At 40.8% G+C, this 16916-nt stretch overlaps 3 protein-coding genes and 1 pseudogene across 4 annotated transcripts in view; 1 reads left to right on the top strand and 3 right to left on the bottom strand.

Moving 5' to 3' along the window:
* LOC121740466 (poly [ADP-ribose] polymerase tankyrase) overlaps nucleotides 1-8072 on the top strand; it is a 116180-nt gene extending 108108 nt beyond the window's left edge. Inside the window, exons 22-25 of one of the 2 annotated variants that reach the window (XM_042133162.1) lie at nucleotides 592-718; nucleotides 1120-1276; nucleotides 1805-1890; nucleotides 8062-8072. In XM_042133162.1, coding sequence (XP_041989096.1) covers nucleotides 592-718; nucleotides 1120-1276; nucleotides 1805-1870 — 350 coding nt within the window. In that variant the 3' untranslated portion in view covers nucleotides 1871-1890; nucleotides 8062-8072. Of the gene's footprint in view, nucleotides 1-591; nucleotides 719-1119; nucleotides 1277-1804; nucleotides 2936-8061 lie in introns of those variants that run through there. The other variant, XM_042133161.1, reaches the window with a different exon arrangement.
* On the bottom strand, nucleotides 3873-6246 carry LOC121740545 (annotated as a pseudogene).
* A 1271-nt stretch (nucleotides 8073-9343) lies between the features above and the next one.
* Nucleotides 9344-11731, bottom strand: LOC121740544 (acyl-CoA Delta(11) desaturase-like). The gene is made up of 4 exons (XM_042133284.1): nucleotides 11533-11731; nucleotides 11056-11230; nucleotides 10663-10824; nucleotides 9344-9794 (listed from the first exon to the last, which is right to left on the bottom strand). The coding sequence occupies exons 1-4, from the start codon at nucleotides 11729-11731 to the stop codon at nucleotides 9344-9346; spliced, it is 987 nt and encodes a 328-aa protein (XP_041989218.1).
* A 1174-nt stretch (nucleotides 11732-12905) lies between these two features.
* LOC121740471 (acyl-CoA Delta(11) desaturase-like) lies at nucleotides 12906-16859 on the bottom strand. Its single transcript, XM_042133168.1, has 4 exons — nucleotides 16667-16859; nucleotides 15676-15850; nucleotides 15047-15208; nucleotides 12906-13350 (listed from the first exon to the last, which is right to left on the bottom strand). The coding sequence occupies exons 1-4, from the start codon at nucleotides 16857-16859 to the stop codon at nucleotides 12906-12908; spliced, it is 975 nt and encodes a 324-aa protein (XP_041989102.1).
* Nucleotides 16860-16916: the final 57 nt, after the last annotated feature.

Below are 16916 nucleotides of genomic sequence, written 5' to 3'. Positions count from 1 at the left end.
TAAGTGTGATAGAGACAGCGGTACGGCCACAGGCGGCGCGAGGTGGCTGCGGAGGCGGGCGCGCCCAACGAGCGTTTGCTGTTCCACGGCTCGCCCTTCATCAACGCCGTCGTGTAGAAGGGCTTCGACGAGCGACACGCGTATATAGGTGAGTGTGCTGGAGCAAGGGAAGTAGTGAGAATTATAGAGAGAGAGAGACATATAAAGAGCGGTTCAATCATCGACGGCACAGGATGGTAACAGAGGCCTGTAGAAAGGATTCGACGAGTGTAGAGTGTAGTAGATAGAGATAGATAGAGAATTCAGCCAGTGCAGTTGAGTGAGTAATAGACTACATCACAAACGTGAAAATATATACCTATCTCTCTTTAATCTATAACCAATTACTTTCAAGTAGCACTATTCTTCAGCCAAATAGCGTTTTCCAGTACCAATAGCAGTAAATCAAGGTACTGTTTACTTATTTTAACTAAATTATTATTCGTGGCAGAACTAGAAACTGACACTGATGTCGTTAGAGTTACAGTTATAATATCATCTCATTTCAATTATTTAGTGTGTGCTATATACTTAAATGTATATTTGTTATAGGCGGCATGTTCGGCGCCGGCATTTACTTCGCGGAGCACTCGTCGAAGAGCAACCAGTATGTGTACGGTTTCGGCGGCGGCTCCGGCTGCCCCGCCCACAAGGACCGCAGCTGCTACCTGTGCCACAGGTAAGAAATGTGCCGCTGTGTTATTGGCACAGCTGTTTGATGTAATAAGTATTCTACGAGTGAGTACTGAGAAATTGTCAAAACTGGTTGTAGGAGGGAGTGTGGGATGTATACAGGGGTGACGTTTAAGGGGTTAATTGTTTGAACGCGGGTTCCATATTTACTGTCCACTGATTCCACGATTCTTCAAGCTTGCACTCGGAGTGTACATACTTACGTACGGCTACGAAACATTTATTATTATTACTGTTTTTTCACTGTCTAAATAACGACGACTTTCTAGCAATCGCGGGTCTTTGTTGCACGTAATCTGCGTAACACTGACACAATCGTTTTATCAATGAATTTTAAGCACAACTAAAAAATATAAAATCTAGATGATACATTTTATTTTGTATCAGACAAATGCTTCTCTGCCGCGTGACGCTGGGACGGGCGTTCCAGCTGGCGAGCGCGATGAAGATGGCGCACGCCCCGCCCGGCCACCACAGCGTCGCCGGCACGCCCACACACGGCGGCCTGTGCTACCCCGAGTACGTCGTGTACCGCGGCGAGCAGGTACGACACACACACAGACATATACACGAACACGCACGCACGAAGATGGCGCACGCTCCGCCCGGCCACCACAGCGTCGCCGGCACGGCCACACACGGCGGCCAGTGCACACATGAACGTACACACGTACGCACAGTCACGCGATAACGTCGGAATACTACATTGGTGCATGGGCGTGGCCTCGTGGAACCCCGAGGTACGTCCACGTACGCTGCCTATCCTCAGTCGTTGTCTACTGCAGCGAGCTAATTATACAACATATTATACACACATGGGCGTACCCAGGATTTTAGCTAGGGGGGGGGGGGGGGGGGCAGCATACTTTCGAGAAGATGGTCAGTCTGGTTACTGGTTAAATCATGAAAATTGACTTTTATTAATCTGACTGAAAACTACATTTGCGCAGAGTATTTCTACATTATTAAAGACTTATAATTATGTCAGGAAAATTGACGTTTATTTTATCTTCATGAGTAACTTGTAAGTTTCAATCAGCGTCCATTATATTGATTGTATCTTTTGTTTCAGGCGTACCCAGAATACCTTATAACTTATCAAATAGTCTGCGAGGACACGAACACAGGCGCAGTATGAAATAGTAACCAGTATTACATGTACACATCTCTCGAGCTACAGAAAAGTTGTCTAGCAGAACTGAGGTATATATTAAGTCTTCGAATAGTCAAATTTGAAAATGGCAAATCATGTTTTATTAGTTCTGTGGAGTCGCTAAGGTGCGAGTTACCTAAAATGGTGAAATAGTTTCGGTGACAATGGCCGTTTACGTTCTACGCGGGAGTAATTTTATAGTGGCATAACTATACCATCTAGGGCCCGTGGCAAATTGATGCATCAATAAAAATCGTCACCTTAATAATGAAACAGGTAGTACAATCAATGTATAAAAATATTTCTAAGCTCGCGGCTTCTTGAGCCGGGGCCACGCCGGGGCCCTCTTGGGTCGGGGGCCGTGATATTTTTAACTGCCCTGCTGTTACGCCACTGGCAAGTAGGTGCACAGTACAGTACATTAATGACCGACACGACTGGCGAGAGATCAGGCGCATGGCCGACTTTTTACATGCTTATGCCATCATCTTTCTTGCCAGACAATCAGGTGATCGGCCTGCATTGTTTTGACCTTTGGGATCGACCTCCGAGTCACGAGCCACAGTTGAAGCCTCTGTCAACGGAGATGAAAATACTACAGAAATGAACGTGTTCATATTTTAAAATTTTTTCATATTATAAATTTTAAAAATTCGATTCATATTTTAAATTTTCATTCATATTAAAATCTTAAAGTCTTTTTTTATTATCAAAAATAACTCGTACCTAGCCAGTCCACTAGAGCTAGACAATTAAATACGAAATATATTGTATATAATGTTATTATGCTCCCATCACGTTGTCTTGATGCTACTGTTGTAAATTTCTTTATGCTTCATACAAAAATTGCCTATTGTGGGCTCCATGTTAGCGGCGTGCAAAGTACTCGCAGTAACAGTCGCCAACAATTTAATTCGAAGAATATGATTCTTCTCCGTTTTATAATTGTGTTTCACATGACAAATCATAAAACGCCAATTTTTATAATTTTAAGTTAGTCTTAACCAATTGTAGGATAATTTCTCATGAAATAATAAATAATTTAATTTATACTACGTGTCGTTATTATCTCCTGAAACCAAAATGATTTGGGGTGCCGCAAGGCCCCGTCTTAGATCCACTTTTATTCTTTAAATTCTGCACGTATTCACTGCTTCGCACGGGTATATAAAATAATTATATAGCCTATGTCACTCACTGAAAAAATGATTAAAATCGATTCAGTAGTTTTGGTTTATAATTTATATTCATTACTTATACCTGTGGCCCGCATTAGTCGGTACCGCCGCAAAAGCTACGTCGGCCGCAATTTTTAAATCTGTAATATCTTCGAAAATATTCATTTAAATCATATGCTGTAAAGGGCCATATAAATGTATATTAAATCAACAATGTATTTAAAGTAATTATTTAATTCAATAAGGATTAATGCCGTATTGGTTAAAATCGCTTCTAAAATTAGCCATTATTTGTAGTAAAAAGTAATGGCCGGTTTACACGTATTAAATTGATAAGTACTAAGTAGTAACTAAATTTTAACTTAATTTGAAGTCCCTGCCCGAAATGTGTCAAGTGACAAGCCCCGCCTGCCAACATAATAGAAAATAGTCAAAATTCTAATTATCTTGTTTACTACTAACTTAATTTTAATTTGCTACTTTCTACAAAATTTTGTGTTTACCCGCAATTAGTTACCTAAAATTAAGTAACTTAATTTTAACACACTTAAAGTTAACTACTTATCTACTTAATACGTGTAAACCAGCCATGAATGACAAAAAATATCCATTAGGGTGCGTTTCCACTAACGCGAAACCCGTTCCTCATTATAACGAGTCACTTCAAGTAAATCATTCATCGCTGATATATGCCTCTGTGTTTCTTGTTGTGACAAAGCATATTTTCTGTTTAAATCATCCAAAGAGTCAAGAAGTATCGAGATTTTTAAAATTTAAAAAAAATATTTTTCAAGTTTAAAATATATTTTTTAATAATTTATGGCGTTTTGGGTCGGCTTGATGGACTTGTCGTAGGGGCTGCTGCCGAACATGTGCGCGAAGCTGTTGATGAGGAAGGTGGCGTGCAGGGTGTAGGCGTAGCGGATCATGGAAACGTGCCAAGCCACACTCAGTGATTCCCCCCACAGGTACATGGGAATAACCGTTGGCAGGAGGCAGCAGAAGGTAAGACCGAAGAAAGTTGTGTACCTGAAAATACCAAAAACCTGTACGCCCTAAATCATCCAGCTAGTATTATAACACCACCAACACGGTTTCGGTACCGTTGGTAAGTCAATTGAAACCAAAGCACTAGGCAGCTATGCAGTGGTATTTTGATAGTACCTACTCGACTATTACTGGGCAGAGATCAGGCGTAGGACCGAACTTATACCTGCCCGTCAGACGCATGGATCACGTAACACGTTTCTTGACAGACAAACCATTGATCAGCCTGCATCGGACAAACCATTTTTCCATCGCGGGAATCGAACCCACGACCGAGTCAAGAACTACTCTCTCAACCACTGAACCACGAAAGAGTTTCACTGGCCAGTCTCGGGTTGGCATCAGAAGTTACTTTAGCCTCTTACTTATGCTGCAGCATCAGGATCGGATTGCTGTATAGATCCGACAGGTCCATTAATCTTAAGCGTTTTCTGAATTCCGGGTGGCTCTTCACCAGCATCCAGCCAGCCAGTTGTGCGGGTCGGCGTCTGTGTCGCTGTATCTGGAAAATATTGCGATTGAGGCTTTAGGAATTAGGTAGTACCTGTGGAGGATCTTTTAAAAGTTTGTCTTCCGTACTCTTGTGTTGTGCAGATATTTCGTCAATAATTCATTGCTTTTTGTGGAGAGCAAAATTCGTAGATATTAATTTGTTTGTGTGTTGTGTCTAGCAAGTCTGTCTTAAGGCTGTCGACTGTCGTGTCTCAAGCTAAAACACAAATTTTCGTGCACTTTTTCCACTAATTATATTATGGTGAAATAAGTTCACAAAAAATTGTGTTTTATTAGTGTTCAACATGAATTTCCACAATCAATTACATATATAAAGTTCATATACCTAGCGGAATAGAGAAACAATCCCGAGCTGTCAAACAAAACCAAGATTGAATTACATCTGTGTGTACAAATATGTTTACGTTTGCGTGAAAATGATGTTCCTACATACATTTTTCTAAGACCTCAAATTGTCAACGTGCCGATAAGTGCAGAATGAATGTCAAAACAGATGAAAAAAGGGTTCTGCCACTTCAAATCACGCATAATCTTTTCTACCACGCAGTGTTACTGATAGTAACATCTCGCTTGCTCAGCTTTTTGTTTCTCTACTCCGCTAGGTATGTAGTACCATTGAGGAAGTTGATTCCTATGCAATTGACAGACCAACGTTATTTGGTCGAATATGTCAATTCAATATAATTGTGATCTGTCAGATGGGTTTGACGCATAGAGTTAATATTATTGACGTAACGCAACCAAACTACTTAGGTCCCCGATTTGCATAGGAATCAACTTATCTGATGTATCATCGAGGAAGTTGATTCCTATGCAATTGACAGACCAACGTTATCTGGTCGAATATGTCAATTCAATGTTAATTGTGATCTTGTCACCTGGGTTTGACGTAACGCGACCAAACTACTTAGGTCCCCGATTTGCATAGGAATCAACTTCTCTGATGTACATTAAATTTCTGGTCTCAAGTAAGCGCTAGCTCTAAAGGATATTTCACCAACAAAACCTATAATGCGTTCTGTGAATCTTTGTCCAGGTTACAGCTGAGTATTCGAAGGCCATGCTGTGCATTATCATCAACAAGACCTGTAGTGGCATTTTGGCCTTGTATGCCCGATGGGACCATAGCCTGTGAGCTCCAGCTGTTATACCTATCCCGGCTGCCACTGCCGTTAAAGCACCAAGGGAAATGGAAAGTATATTAATTGCCTCACAAACCAAAATAATGCTTCTTATTATGATGTCAACAACTAAGATAATCATCATAATACATTATAATATTTATTTAGAACTGGTGACAGCGCGAGAGACTTTACCAATGGGCTACGTTTGAAAGGTTTTTGGGGAAGTAGATATTATGAATAAAAATGCTCATAAACAATGGATACACCAAAGAATCTATGTAGTTGTATTAAATACAATATACTTACAGAAGAATAACGTGTACCATTTCGCAGCAATAACAGGCAGGTAAAACCCATAAATAGCAGGTAAGTGGATGTATCCCAACACAAGAACAGCCGAGTACACCACTTCATACTTCCATGGGCCCGCTTGAGGAGCTACCAGCTTTTGGAGAGGTTCTTCGGTCTGTATGGGCATCTTCTCGACGAATGGCGGCATTTCTACAAAATACTTATCACAAATAACAAAGTCTAGGCATATTAATAAAATTGTATTCAATGAAATTTGTAAAAAAATATTACTTAACAATGTTTTTATGACCGTAAATGGAAGAATGATAGGTTATTTTATGGTCTTTAAAGACCATACAATAAGTTATTCGTTACTTAATTTTATGGTTTTATTAATGTTTTATTAATAATACATTTTAAAAAAGGCGAATTTTTTAGTTTCTAAGAAATAATCATGTACAAATATATGATGCAAAACTGCATTGTAATCTTAATATACAGGGTGAATTTCTAAAAGGGCGAAAACGGCACGTGTCGCACTCGTAACGAAGTGACGGAAAGCATCTAGGAACGTATATTCACTTTGTATGGGGAATCTCTTGACGCCGCGCTGGAGCGCTTGCCCATACATAAAAGTGAAAAAATTGGTCTTTCGGCGCTGCTACTTTCACAGTGAACTCTCTACAAGGAACACGTACACACCCTAAAGTATTATCACTTATTTTTGTTACACCCTGTATATTTAAGATTTTTATTATATGATACACATATTTAATACTCATCCATGACCCAGGAACTTTGAAAACTTTTTGTTCCGTCGGCGGGATTCGAACCCGCGACCCCCGGCTTGAGCTACCAACAGCCCACCAACTGTGAACTGAGCCACAGAAGTCGTCTAACGTTTAACATTAACATTGTCAAGTTTAATGTTAAGGGAAGGTATAAGGGACCCTTTTAAAAGAATTTGATCAGTTTTATGCGCGGCGAATTTCAAACGACTACGCTTACTCCAGCCAGTCTGATATTAAATTAAGACTACTGCTGGCTTTAGATACAATTTCGAAACACGAGTTTGTTTGAACAAGAAAACCGTCATCGGCGTAGCCATCTGGTATGAAAAGCGGTGGAAGCGGAAGTTTGACCGTTAGAAAAGTAAGAAAGTATTATGATTTATGGAACACCGAATACATAATATTAGGGTAGCACCCTCGATAGTACCATCGGCCAATAAGCATGGTCGAAGTATAACTGGGTTTAAGCTCGTGGAATAAAGAGGACCGGGGGCCCTCTTCGTCTAGAGTCTGTAGAGTCTAGACTATTCGCATTTTTCAACATAGTGTGGGTGGTTAAAGTTAAAGTGATGGTTATAGTTAAGGCTAAATTTATTGACAGATGAGCTGGTCCAACAAGGTTATAAATGAACGTGGGCGGGGGCGCTGCTGGTAAAGGAGAACTGTCAAAAATTGCGTTTTGTATAATGACAGCGTTAGTTCCTTTTTTCGCCACGTGCATTTAAAACCTTGTCGAGCTCTATAGTTATGGTTAAATATGGCCTCTTGATGGCGTCCATTTTTAACCTTAACTAGTGTCCGACCGAAACTGATTTTTCTGCCGAAACCGAAACCGAACTTTCGGCCTTACTCTCAGTTTCGGCCGAAACCGAAACCAAAACTTGGTAAAACATTCAAAATTACGATTTTTTTAATGAAAGAGCAAACGGGTCACCTGACGGAAAGCAACTTCCGTCGCCCATGGACACTCGCAGCATCAGAAGAGCTGCAGGTGCGTTGCCTGCCTTTCAATAGGGAATATTGTAATAGGGGAGGGTAGGGAAGGAAATAAGGGAGGGTGGGGAAGGGAAAAGGGTAGGGGACTGGGCCTCCGGTAAACTCACTCAGTCGGCGAAACACAGCGCAAGCGCTGTTTCACGCCGTTTAATGAGAACTAAGTTTTATAAACGAAGTTGCGCGATTGGTGAAATCCTCCCTTAGACATTAACGACGAAATATTTAAATAAAACAAGTCATACAAAATTCTTAAGTTAATGAAGTTCATACACAATAATATAATAAATTTATCATAGCATTTACTAAATCGTTTGTTTGGGAAACATAATATCACGTAATTTGCCAACAGTTATGTATATTAAATAAGCCTGCGTTTGTTTTAGAAATAAAATTCAATAAGACGAAGTGCAAATTTTTGATTTGGGACAAATCTGGAAAACAAAATCTCAAAACACGTTTAAACAGATGGTGCCAAACTAAGCCTTTACCGAACGACGCATGAGTTTCGGCCGGGCCGAAACTTTCGCCTATATTTTGGCCGAAACCGAAACTAAGGCCGAAACTAGATTTTTTGGCCGAAACTGGCCGAAACCGAAACCGAAAGTTCGGTCGGTCACTAACTTTAACCAAAGATTTGATATTTTGCATTGTAGTTAAAGTTATATAGTTAAAGTTACAGTTATAGTTAAAGTTAGTTGGTGCAACCCAACCTTATTATTTTTTGCGAATATAACGCGACAAGGTCACGTTATATTCGCGATGCGAAGGTTATTTATTAAAGTTATCGTGCGAACGATCGCGGCCAGATTTACGAAGATTATTAATTTTGCGCTCTTCTAAATTTGCGATCAAGATTAAAAAGATAACTGAGGGTTGCCATTAATGATATCGAGCAAAAAGGCCATAAAAATCACGTTTGTTGTATGGGAGCCCCCCTTAAATAATTATTTTATTTTGTTTTTACTCGTAGTATTTGTTGTTATAGCGGCAACAGATATACACAATCTGTGAAATTTCAGAAGTCTAGCTGTAGCGGTTCTTGAGATACAGCCTGGAGAAAGACAGACGGACGGACGGACAGACATCGAAGTCTCAGTAATAGGGTCCCGTTTAGGGTTCCGTACCCAAAGGGTAAAAACGGCACGGAACTAAGACTTCGATGTCTGTCTGTCCATCTGTCTGTATTCTTCTCTTTAATAGGATTGCTAAATGAAAATACTTTGGCAACCGTACCGTGATCGTCGTGCTAAGGCACGGCACGGCGCCGGGCCGTTTAGACGACAAGTGACAACCGTATACATGTGAAAAGGGCTTTAGTCAAATTAGTAATAATTAATCCTAATCGATAATAAATAGCACAGAGTATTTTACCTAAAAATATTTTTTTGTGTATAATAAGTTGCAGGAATCCATTAAGAAAATAGTTTATTAAGATTTATTGATGCTTACAATTCAATAGGTATGGACAAATAAGTGACAAGTTAGTCAAAGGTTGAATGGGTTCAAGTTTTAAAAATGTTAATTACTTTTTGTGTTAAATCCCCAGCTGTTCGTCCCATCCCCGGTGCGGTCGGCCCGCGCGCTGATGACGTCATCGGGCACCGTCTTGAGGTCGTACGCCCAGCCCACCCACGCGAAGAAGTCTATGAACAGCGTGCTGAGGTTCAGCCAGTTGTTGCCCAGCTCCGCCGTGCGGTAGTCCCACGGGAACACGTGGTGGTAGTTGTGGAAACCCTCGCCGTACGCTAAGAAGGACAACAACGAATTCTGCGTAGGCCTGATGGATTTGTCGTAGGGCCTGTTGCCCCACATATGCGCGAAACTGTTCACCAGGAACACGACGTTTAAGCTATACACGTAGCGCAGCATGACCATGTGCCAGGCGACGTTGAACGACTCCCCCCAGAAGTACATGGGAATAAGTGTAGGAAGTATTATGCAGATCGTCCAGTTGAAGGGAATTAAGTACCTGAAAGAGAACGTATTTATCAGTCACGTTCACGCCACAGTTATACATGATAGCTTGTAAACTAAGAATTTAAAAATCACAGTAGTTGGAGTGAGAAGCAAAAAGTTTATGGAATGATAGCAAGATGAAAGGAGAAAGACAATTAAACTAGGAATTTAAAAAGCACAGTAGTTGCAGTGAGAAGCAAAAAGTTTATGGAATTATAGCAAGATGAAAGGAGAAAGACAATTAAACTAGGAATTTAAAAAACACAGTAGTTGCAGTGAGAAGCAAAAAGTTTATGGAATTATAGCAAGATGAAAGGAGAAAGACAATTAAACTAGGAATTTAAAAAACACAGTAGTTGCAGTGAGAAGCAAAAAGTTTATGGAATTATAGCAAGATGAAAGGAGAAAGACAATTAAACTAGGAATTTAAAAAACACAGTAGTTGCAGTGAGAAGCAAAAAGTTTATGGAATTATAGCAAGATGAAAGGAGAAAGACAATTAAACTAGGAATTTAAAAAACACAGTAGTTGCAGTGAGAAGCAAAAAGTTTATGGAATTATAGCAAGATGAAAGGAGAAAGACAATTAAACTAGGAATTTAAAAAACACAGTAGTTGCAGTGAGAAGCAAAAAGTTTATGGAATTATAGCAAGATGAAAGGAGAAAGACAATTAAACTAGGAATTTAAAAAACACAGTAGTTGCAGTGAGAAGCAAAAAGTTTATGGAATTATAGCAAGATGAAAGGAGAAAGACAATTAATGCTACTGTCACCAATTTGTAATTCAAGAATTGGTCACGCTTTTTCGGGGTATCACTTCGTCGTCCTTATATAATTTAAAATTATGAACTAACCAATAAAAAATAAGGAACAGAACTCACTTCTTCTGAAACCGTAGCACGGGGTTGGCGTAGATGTCAGACATGTCAATGTATTTCCCCCGCCTCAGCACTTCGGGATGTTTCTTCACGAGCAACCAGCCGATATGTGAAAAGAATAAACCTCTTGTCGCGTTGTGCGGGTCCGCGTCTGTGTCGCTGTATCTGAAACAAATGTTATAACCACTGTAGAAACATAAAACAAAGCCTTCTAAGAAAATAAGTTTATAAGTGACAATTAATTTTATAAAAAATACAAAACATGGAAATTAACATTATGAAGAAGATACATTTCTGTGCCAAAACTCTGCTCTCACAATGATTGTCCTCTCATAATATTTTTATTGGAATATTTGTGCAATTAGCTTTCAAATGAAACCGGAAATTAACATATACCTGTGATGCATTCGGTGATCCCGTATCCAGGATATCGCCGAATGCTGGAAGGCCAAACTGTTCATCACCATTAAAATGATCTGCAGCGGCAGTTTAGCCTTGTAAGCTCGATGGGACCAGAGCCTGTGCGTTCCAGCCGTTACACCTATCCCCGCTGCGACTGCTGTGGTGGCGCCTGAACAAAAAGTTTCTTTGTGACGCTAACAAAAAAACAAAAAAAGTTGGCGTAACTGCAATAACGCCTAAAGGACTTTATAGAAAGCATGCTTAAATTGAGAAGGTGATCTGGAAGAAACAGAATAAGATCTGAAGCACAATCTCTGATCTTTCCGTAGGCTGATCCGCTCGCGTGCTTAAGGGAGCGGGACAGCCTTTACAATCGATCTAAGATTTGAAGTTTGTGAATTGGGTGTATCTAGACAACAAACTTGGGACTTCGTTATCAATAAATAAACATATTGTAATGGTTTTACTTACTGAATAATATCGTGTACCATCTAGCAGCAGTAATCGCTAGATACAGTCCATATATGGCAGCCAAATGAACATAAGCCAAACCGATAACAGCTCTGTGCACTATTTCGTGCTTCCTGGGAGCAGCTTGAGGGGCAACCAGCTTTTCGAAAGGGTCTTGCAGATCTTGTGCTTCTTGTTGCGGTTTGATGCATGGTGCCATTGTGTGTTAGTTTACTGATTATAAATGTTATACTTATTTTGTCCAAATAGACTTTTTTAATCTTTAGTTTTCTAACACTCGCGTCACTACGTCTTTAAATTCTGATCTATTTTACCCACTGCTTTAACAGTTTCCGCCTCAGTTGCCAAAATAAAATAAAAACAATAAGGTTTTATTATGTTGATATAATCAGTTTTATTGCAGGAGCAGCATGAGACAACTAATTATTATTAAATAAAAACCACCTTAAACACAACCAGCTTGAAAATTTAAAGTAAAATACCTACCTAAACATAGATTTATGTACTTATTAGCAAAAGTATATACAAATATTTTAATGTTAAGTAATTTAGTTCCTACGTAATTTCACACAAATTGGACAAGAAAAAATTGTTTATAGCGTGTGTGTTTTTATTCATGGGTTTTTAATTTTTTAATTTCGAATGAATCCTAATATGTTTGACTGAATATTATGTCCCTATCAACATCATGACCTTAATAATGCGCAGCCCACTCTCTATTCCTTTTACTCTCATAAGTCATAACCCAGTGGGACGGAAGACCGACACGACTGGCGAGAGATCAGGGGCAAGACCGACTTTTTGCATGCCCATCCAACGCAAGGATCATCTTACAGTCTTGTGATCAGGTGATCAACCTGCATTGTCCTAACCAAACTTGGAAATAACATTTTTCAAACGCAGGAATCGAACCCACGACCTCCGAGTCAAGAGCCGCGCTCTATACCACTAGACCACGGAGGCGTTACTTACTTAGGTATGTGAGCATGACCTTAATAATGAAACAAGAAAACTTACCTAAATATTATTTATTATGACAGTAAAATGACTTACTTAGTAGACTTTCTAAGTTTTGGTCCTTCGAGCCATTTCGAGTGTTATGTCGAATAACATTCGAGACCTCGCCAATAATCGTCACCCAACAAAATACTGGCGAAATGAAATGCGTACAAGTAAAATCGAGGAGCAAAGCTAACCAAAAATATAAATTACATTGTTATTATGCACATGATAATATGAATAATTCAGAAATCTAATAATATATATAATAATTATTAAAATTAATTACTGTTCAAATTAACGTACACTATATTATGTACTCACTCATTGTGATAAAATATTTCATGTCATAAAATTCAGATTGCAGATTTTTATTATTTAGTCTTAAATCCCCAACTGTTGGTCCCATCCCCGGTGCGGGCGGCCCGCGCGCTGATGACGTCATCGGGCACCGTCTTGAGGTCGTACGCCCAGCCCACCCACGCGAAGAAGTCTATGAACAACGTGCTGAGGTTCAGCCAGTTGTTGCCTAGCTCCGAAGCTCTGTAATCCCATGGGAAAACGTGGTGATAGTTATGGAATCCTTCTCCGAAAATCATCAGAGACACGAAGGCGTTTTGGGTCGGCTTGATGGACTTGTCGTAGGGGCTGCTGCCGAACATGTGCGCGAAGCTGTTGATGAGGAAAGTGGCGTGCAGGGTGTAGGCGTAGCGGAGCATGGAGACGTGCCAGGCTACACTCAGCGATTCCCCCCACAAGTACACAGGAATAACCGTTGGCAGGAGACAGCAGAAAGTAAAACAGAAGAAGGTCGTGTACCTGAAAATATAAAAAACATTGTACCCTATAATAGTAGGGAAGATAAAGAGATTGCGCCATGGGCGTACCCAGGGTGGGGCAGGGGCAGCTGCCCCCCCCCCCCTCATGTTGACGTCCCTACTAAGTATCAGCTTATCTAGTACTTTTATCTATAAAAATTAAAAATTAAGAAAACGATTTTTTGGGAATTTCCTTGCAATACAATATTTCTACAACAAAAAATTACGCAACTGAATTTCCGCCGCGTAATTTCGGCTCTTATCGTGTGTGATATCAGCCGAATGCGTCGGAACGTAATATCGGCCACGGAACGTCGGCCGCGTATCTTCGGCATGGTGTGTTTAGACCACAGGTTTAGACACAAAGTCGACTATGACAGAAGATAGGTTAAATAGGCTTTGCATGCAAAATATAAATTTTAATTTAATTCTTTATAAACACCTAGCAAAAAAATTAGAGCCAGGACGGCGGAAAGGACAAATTGGGCCTCTACCTAATTTAGACAGCTGGTGCAGTCTCTTCGTGAATCACCTATCATGGCCATGCCATCAGATGCCATGACCAAGGTGCATAGCTTTTCGAAGCAATGTCAGGTTCTTATACCTTCCAGGGAGGACTGGGAAGGATAAATCCCAATTGATGTCCGCCCTAGTGACATAGTTTGGTTCACGGATGGATCAAGGAAAGACAACCGTGCGGGAGCAGGATTCTACGGAGGTAGGCCGCCAAAAGGCAAATATTTTGTCAGTTTGTGGGAGTATGCGACCGCGTGTTTCAGTAGGCTGAGGTCAATCCTCAATCGGTAACTAGAAAGCCTAGAGATGGTCCTAAAGTCAAGCTGCACTTAAAGCACTGACTGCTGAAGAAGTTTTGTCCAAATTGGTTTGCGGCACTGATTCCTGGCTTTAACAAGAAGCTGTCAGAATTAGTGCTCACGTCATCGGTAGGAATCCTTACCTGAAGCCTAACTGGGCACTGCAAGCTCAATAAGCACCTTAATAGATATTCTGGTGCGAGGAAGAGGACGACTCACCTATACAGGGTGTAACAAAAATAAGTGATAATACTTCAGGGTGTGTACGTGTTCCTTGTAGAGAGTTTACTGTGAAAGTAGCAGCGCTGAAAGACCAAAAATTTTTTTCACTTTTGTATGGGCAAGCGCCTCAGCGTCACGAGTTTCTCCATACAAAAGTGAAAAAAAAATTTGGTGTTTGAACTTTCTACAAGAAACACATACATACCCTAAATTATTATCACTTATTTTTGTTACACCTTGTATACACCTTCTCCTCGACTGTCCTGCTCTACTACAGAGCAGAAACGGGCACCTTCGTCGCTACGAATACTCATCCACAGAGGAAATTTGTATGACCAATTCCAACTACATCGTTCAATTTATGAGCAGCATTGGGTTGGAGACGGTACTTTAATGCGAAGGAGTCACAATAGATCCTCAAGGGTCGCAGTGACATCAGGACTACCATGACCTGCCTTCAGCACAAAAAGAAACCCTTTAATAGTTGCCACTAATAATATTATTACTGGATAGTCGGTAATATAGTGTCTTTCACCCCCCTTGGTCGTGGAGTGAAGACGATCCTGGCCATTAATATTTTTGCATCGACCTAACCGGACATTAAAGTTTTTGCGACTAGGGAATCAACCCTCTCCATCAAAATTATCTTTATCCTCTTACTTATGCTGGAGCATCACGATCCGATTGTTGTATAAATCAGACAGGTCCGTTAATCTTCTGCGTTTTCTGAACTCTGGGTGACTCTTTACCAGCAGCCAGCCGATGTGCGAGTAGAAGAATCCCCTCGTCGCGTTGTGCGGGTCCGCGTCTGTGTCGCTGTATCTGAAAAATATTGCGATCGAGACTAGAGGATGTTTTTTTAGTCTTTATAGACTTGGAGGGTTAGGTTAGTCTTTTTCAAATTTCAAGCTCCGTATTTCAGAATTAACTGGTTTTCGTTTGTGGCGACCAAATTAGTACATTAAGAACAAGCGCTCATTAGGGACGAAAGTCTTAAAACCAGTCCCGAATTTATGAATAGGCCGTTATAGGCCTCGGCCTAGCTGCGGCAGCGTTCTGAGGGGGCGACAGCGTCCATAGAGGCGTCAATACAGACAACGAACATGGGGCGATTGATGGGCTTACTCTCATGTAGGTGAATTCGGCACTGCTTGAAATATGCTGCAACACAAAATATTTGTTGTGTCACATCTACATGTATTGTGTATAGAGCCAGAGTCCGTCTTAATTAAGAATGAATTGTGTCTCGAGTAAGCGCTGGCTCTAAAGTATACTTAACCAGAATTTACCTATGATGCGTTCTGTGATCCTTCGCCCAAGTAACAGCAGAATATTGAAAGGCCATGCTCTGCATTATCATCAGTAGGATCTGCAGCGGCGGTTTGGCCTTGTACGCTCGATGAGACCAAAGCCTGTGAGCCCCCGCCGTTACGCCTATCCCAGCCGCGACCGCCGTGAAAGCACCTGAAGAAATTAAAGGTACCAAAAAATAAATTGTTTCATAGGAAGGTGACGGAGCTAAGTCATTTTACATAGGTTGTAAAATGACTTAGCTCCGTCACCTTCCTATGAAACAATTTATTTTTTGGTACCTTTAATTTCTTCAGGTGCTTTCACGGCGGTCGCGGCTGGGATAGGCGTAACGGCGGGGGCTCACAGGCTTTGGTCTCATCGAGCGTACAAGGCCAAACCGCCGCTGCAGATCCTACTGATGATAATGCAGAGCATGGCCTTTCAATATTCTGCTGTTACTTGGGCGAAGGATCACAGAACGCATCATAGGTAAATTCTGGTTAAGTATATCATATTAATATATCATATTAAGTATATCATAGGCCGATGGCGGACCTCCGCCATCGGCCTATGAATCAAGTTCACCGCAAATTTAAATACGAGTACTAAGGGCCTGTTTCACCACTTTCTGATAAGGTGCCGAATAGGCTATTCACAGCTTTTCTGACAGATTCTCCATACTTCATCTGTCAAGTAAAGTGGTGGATAGAATATTCGGCACAACACTACCACGCATTTTCCATCTTGACATGGACTCTATGAAGCTGTTGGAACATTTTGATGTGTGGCGGTACCCACAATTCGCCTAACATTCCTGCATCGCGCTATCGAAGTTTCGGAGAACGGCAAGATATATACAACGTCTGAGATGACGTCAGTGGGCTTCGGCCTGACCGAGCATGCTATCTCGCTCGGTCGGAAGATCTTCCTTTTCGGCCGCCACGAACAACGTTAAAGATGGAATAGATAATTATAGAAGGTACTTACAGAAGACTAACGTGTACCACTTCGCAGCAGTAACAGCGAGGTACAACCCATAAATAGCAGCCAAGTGGACGTAGCCTAAGCCAAGAACAGCTGGATACAATATTTCATACTTCCATGGAGCCGCTTGCGGAGCTACCAGCTTTTCGAGAGGTTCTTGGGTCTGTATGGGCTGCTTCTCGACGAACGGCGGCATTTCTACAAAATACTTTTAAGTTGTAACAGTCAGTCCTTACATATACATACAAGAAAT

This window comes from Aricia agestis, chromosome 3 (genome assembly GCF_905147365.1).
Source record: "Aricia agestis chromosome 3, ilAriAges1.1, whole genome shotgun sequence".
In the NCBI taxonomy this organism is placed as follows: domain Eukaryota; kingdom Metazoa; phylum Arthropoda; class Insecta; order Lepidoptera; family Lycaenidae; genus Aricia; species Aricia agestis.
The sequence above is the reverse complement of the archived record's forward strand: the minus strand, read 5'-3'. Positions and strand labels throughout refer to the sequence as shown.